The 3,700-nt window shown below is 64.8% G+C and overlaps 2 protein-coding genes across 4 annotated transcripts in view; one reads left to right on the forward strand and one right to left on the reverse strand.

Moving 5' to 3' along the window:
* Ccdc188 (coiled-coil domain containing 188) lies at positions 1–2,348 on the forward strand. Of its 3 annotated transcripts, none has more exons than XM_010620684.2 (9): positions 1–398; positions 603–623; positions 750–848; positions 944–1,177; positions 1,265–1,324; positions 1,455–1,519; positions 1,658–1,715; positions 1,846–2,083; positions 2,162–2,255. In XM_010620684.2, the coding sequence occupies exons 1-9, from the start codon at positions 96–98 to the stop codon at positions 2,173–2,175; spliced, it is 1,092 nt and encodes a 363-aa protein (XP_010618986.1). In that variant the 5' UTR covers positions 1–95; the 3' UTR covers positions 2,176–2,255. The 3 variants fall into 3 exon arrangements, with proteins under 3 accessions (XP_010618986.1, XP_033614357.1, XP_033614356.1); XM_033758465.1 differs by having other exon boundaries at positions 96–623; positions 944–1,048; positions 1,121–1,177; positions 2,034–2,083; positions 2,162–2,348; XM_033758466.1 differs by lacking the exon at positions 603–623.
* Positions 2,349–2,839: 491 nt separating this feature from the next.
* The window catches only part of Zdhhc8 (zinc finger DHHC-type palmitoyltransferase 8), a 16,507-nt gene continuing 15,646 nt past the window's right edge, over positions 2,840–3,700 (reverse strand). The window contains 1 exon segment of the mRNA XM_033758464.1: positions 2,840–3,700. This exon segment is cut by the window's right edge and continues 43 nt beyond it. Coding sequence (XP_033614355.1) covers positions 3,618–3,700 — 83 coding nt within the window. The 3' untranslated portion in view covers positions 2,840–3,617.

Genomic DNA, 3,700 nt, shown 5'->3' on the forward strand with positions numbered 1-3,700 from the left:
TGTACGGCGTGACACCAAAGTACCCTCAGTAAGAGGGTGGCGGGTCAGCCAGGCCAGAGCCTGGAGCCCGGGGTCAGAAGGGGTGACAGGAAGGGATGGAGGGGCCCAAAACCCTGGGGCCCTGTGGCCACTCTCACCCCCAGTGTCCCCCAGCCCCAGCTTCGAGCAGCCTCGGAGGATGCCTCTATCAGCCCTGCCAGGGATTTGTAAGGTGGCCCTGCCTGGTGCCCTTGCCGTCCACCCACTCGCTGGAGTCTGCGAGGACTTTCCCAGCTCCAGGGGCAAAGGGTGGGGTGCCCAGGGTGGGAGGCAAGGCCTCCTTCCTGTCCAGCGAAGAAGAGGAGGTGCAGCAGCAGAGTGCAAGAGAGCCAGGGGGGCCAAGACCAGGAAAAACAGAGGTGGGGATGGGGTGGGGCTGGCCCCCTCCACCCCGGGTCAGAGCAAGGGCCACCCAGACAGGGGCCTCCCCCAGCTCAGGGCCGAGGCCCTGCCCCTGCTCCATCCTGCCACTAGGAGGAGGGCCCTCAGTCCCCCCCCCGGGGCAGCAGCCCCCCCAGCCCCAGAGAGGGTGGCTGGGGTCTGCAGGACCATCTTTTCTGCAGCTGGAGCGGACTCACAGCCTGGTGAGTGCAGCTCTGCCGGCTGGAGGATCCAGGCTGCTCGCCACTGCCCAAGCCTCTGCCTCCCCTCGGAGCCCCGGCCCCAGAGGCGGCCATGACAGGTGACCTCATCTTTGTCTCCAACCCCAGAAAATGCAGAACCAGGACCTCCGCGAGCAGCTGGGGGCAGTGCTGGGGCCGGGGCAGCACTTCCTGCCCCTGTGTCCGGAGCACTCGGCCCTGGCCCGGGTAAGTGCTGACTGCAGCCCTGTGACACCACGTAGCCTCACCCTTGCCTGCAGGGCCACAGGCCTCCGCTCCACTGACCTGGGGTTCTCTGGCAGTCCCCCGAGTCGGCCAGCAGCCGACCCCCCGAGGACAGGGCCCCTGTGCAGCTGCTGCAACGCGATCTGTGCCAGAGGGAGGCAGCCTTTGTGTGGCAATCCCAGGTGGGCCCGGCAGGGGTGGGGGCTGGGCCGGGAAGGGGCTGCCGAGCCCACGCTGTGCACCTCCCCATCCAGAATGAGCTGCGGCAGATCCGGCTGTCCTTTGAGAGGAAGAAGATGGCCATCATGGAGGTGCCCGCCTGGCCCAGGGCGGGTGAGGTTGCTAGGCGACCCCTTGTGGGCCTACTCCTTGGACATGATCCTGCCTTTCCCACCTAGGTGTGGGACGGCGTGGCAGAGGTGCACACGGCCCTGAACAACCAGGCCACTGGACTCCTGGTAGGTCCCCAGAAGGGACGCCCTGGAGGATGACCTGGGAAGGTGGGGAGGCTGGAGGTGGAGGTGAGAAACGGGAAAGTTGGTGAAGTGGTAGGGGCGGAGGGCCTAACTCACCTTCTCTGCCCTCCAGAACCTCAAGAAGGACATTCGGGGTGTGCTAGACCAAATGGAAGACATTCAGCTGGAGATTCTGGGGTGACATGGGGGCCCAAGCCCTGGCTCAGCCACATCAGGATGGGGGGATCCATCTCTGACCCCATAATTCCACAGTGTAGGGTGGTGCCAGGCTGGCACTGGGCATGGCTCCTGATGGTGCCCTACCCCCCACCCCAGGGAGCAGGCCCAGCGCCGCAGCCAGGCCAGGAAGGAGCAGCAGATGGCGTGTGTGGCAGTGAGTTCCCTACCCAACACTGTCCCCCGGTCTGGATCCCTGGCCCCACCCCAGTGCCCTGCTGTGGCAGGGGTGGGGGCTGGGCCCAGAAAGGGGCTGCCGAGCCCACGCTGTGCCCCTCCCCATCCAGAATGAGCTGCGGCAGATCCGGCTGTCCTTTGAGAGGAAGAAGATGGCCAGGCCCCAGAGCAGGAGCCCCCCACTCCTAACCAGAGTCACCCTGGAAAATAGCTCCTGGGGAAGGACGGGGCGGAGGCACAGCTGGGTGGGCCCCTCAGCCGAGGACCCCTGCCCTCTGACACAGCCCCTCCCCAACAGAGAGGGAGGCCACAGCTGGGATGTTCCAAGAGCTTCAAGGGCCAGCTCTGGTAGGTCACTCTGCAGGCAGAGCCCACGCTCCGGGACTGTCCCCACAGTGCCCCTCCCCTGACCGCTGCCGCCCACAGGCTGCTGGCCCTGAGGCTGCTGCTGGGCACTCTGCTGGCCTGCACTGCTGCCTACGTGTACGTGGTGAACCCCGAGCCCTTCGAGGGGCTGGTGCCACCCCTGCTGAGCCGAGCCACAGTCTGGAAGCTCCGGGCCGTGCTGAAGCCCTTCCTTCGTCTCGAGGTGGATGACTTCCTGCCCTTCTAGGCTGGAGGCCCAGTGGCCCCAGCAGGGAGGGGGCCAGGCTGCCTGGAGGCGGGGTCTGTCCTGAGGGCTGGGCCTGTGGCTGGACATATAGTAATGACGCGTCTGGCGTGTGAGCTTATTTCCAAGGAAACTGAAGTGGAGACAGGTGTTTTGACGCTGCCCAAGGTGCCCTGTCAGTCTGGCAGAGATGTCTTTCAGGGTGGGGCCCCTGCCTGGCCCCCAGCACCTGCTGCTCCCCCGCCCACTGTGGGTAGCCTTCCACGAGGGGATCTGAGCTGAGGGTGTCACAGGAAGGTCTCCCCTAAGAGGCAAGAGCCCGGCAAGGACCAGGGGTTCTTGGCTCTCAACCTACCTACTGACCCACTCAGTACTCACCGTTACCATCCTCAGGGCTACTGTCCCCTCTTCAACCCAGGGTCCCTGACCAGTCTAGCATGGCACTGCCCAAGGCTCAGACAAGGGGACCACACTGTCGGACAGAGCCACAGAGGTAAACACCAAAAATTTTTATTTTGGGGAATTCAATTGGCAGAGGGGATACCTCAGAACAACAGAGAATAGCTTTGTGGCTCTCTTGTCCCTAAGTGGGAGAGAGGGACCTACTGCCCAGGGTGGACCCTGGGACAGGACCCTAAGAAGGAAGAGGCTAGCACAGATCCATCCTCTTCTGCCCTGGGGGGCCTGCAGGCTCTGCAGACTGGGATACTGCAGGGATTTGGACCTCAGAGCCCTTGAGCTCCCAGGGGTGTGGTCCCTGGATGCATACAGCCCAGGTGGGGCCAGAGAGAGCCGGATGGGGCCCCCAGGGGTGGGGCAGGTAACGGGCCCAAAGAGATGGGCTGAGTCCCACGGCCCACAAGGCTAGTGGCTCCAGGAGGTTAAGGCATCTGTTCCTGTGCTGGGAGTAGGGTGGGAGAGTGCAGTGACCTGCAGGAACGACCTGAGACCCCCACCCCAGCCCAACCCACAGAGGCCGGGGTCCGCAGGAGGAAGCAGTTTAATCTAAAGTGCTTGGTGGGACAGGGAAGCTGGGGTGCGGGTTGTGCTGGTCCCAGTGGGGTTTCTACCCCCGGCAGCAGGTGGGGGACTTCCTGAGGTCACCTGGACACAGGGTCATGGGCCCTGGCAGGCTGGAGTTGGCCAGAACACGGCTGGTGGAGAGAGAACCTCCTGCTCACACCCAGTCTACCCCAGGGTCCACAGCAGCCTGGCTCCCTGGGTTCCCAGCGGGGCTACACAGAGCCTCGGAGCTGCCCACTTGGCAAACGGCTAGGGCCCCGAGAGGCTGGGGAAAAGGCTGGATGCGGCCGAGTGCAGGCGGCACACGGTCCCACGGGGGGGTGCCCCCGAGG

Source organism: Fukomys damarensis, unplaced genomic scaffold, assembly GCF_012274545.1.
Source record: "Fukomys damarensis isolate Sample0158 unplaced genomic scaffold, DMR_v1.0_HiC HiC_scaffold_34, whole genome shotgun sequence".
Classification (NCBI taxonomy): Eukaryota; Metazoa; Chordata; class Mammalia; order Rodentia; family Bathyergidae; genus Fukomys; species Fukomys damarensis.

Coding starts and splice junctions, on each gene's coding strand:
- Ccdc188 (XM_033758465.1), top strand. CDS start 96: ATGGAGGGGCCCAAAACCCTGGGGCCCTGTGGCCACTCTCACCCCCAG. Junction 849..943: donor AGCACTCGGCCCTGGCCCGG/GTAAGTGCTGAC, acceptor GTTCTCTGGCAG/TCCCCCGAGTCGGCCAGCAG. Junction 1,049..1,120: donor CCTTTGTGTGGCAATCCCAG/GTGGGCCCGGCA, acceptor CTCCCCATCCAG/AATGAGCTGCGGCAGATCCG.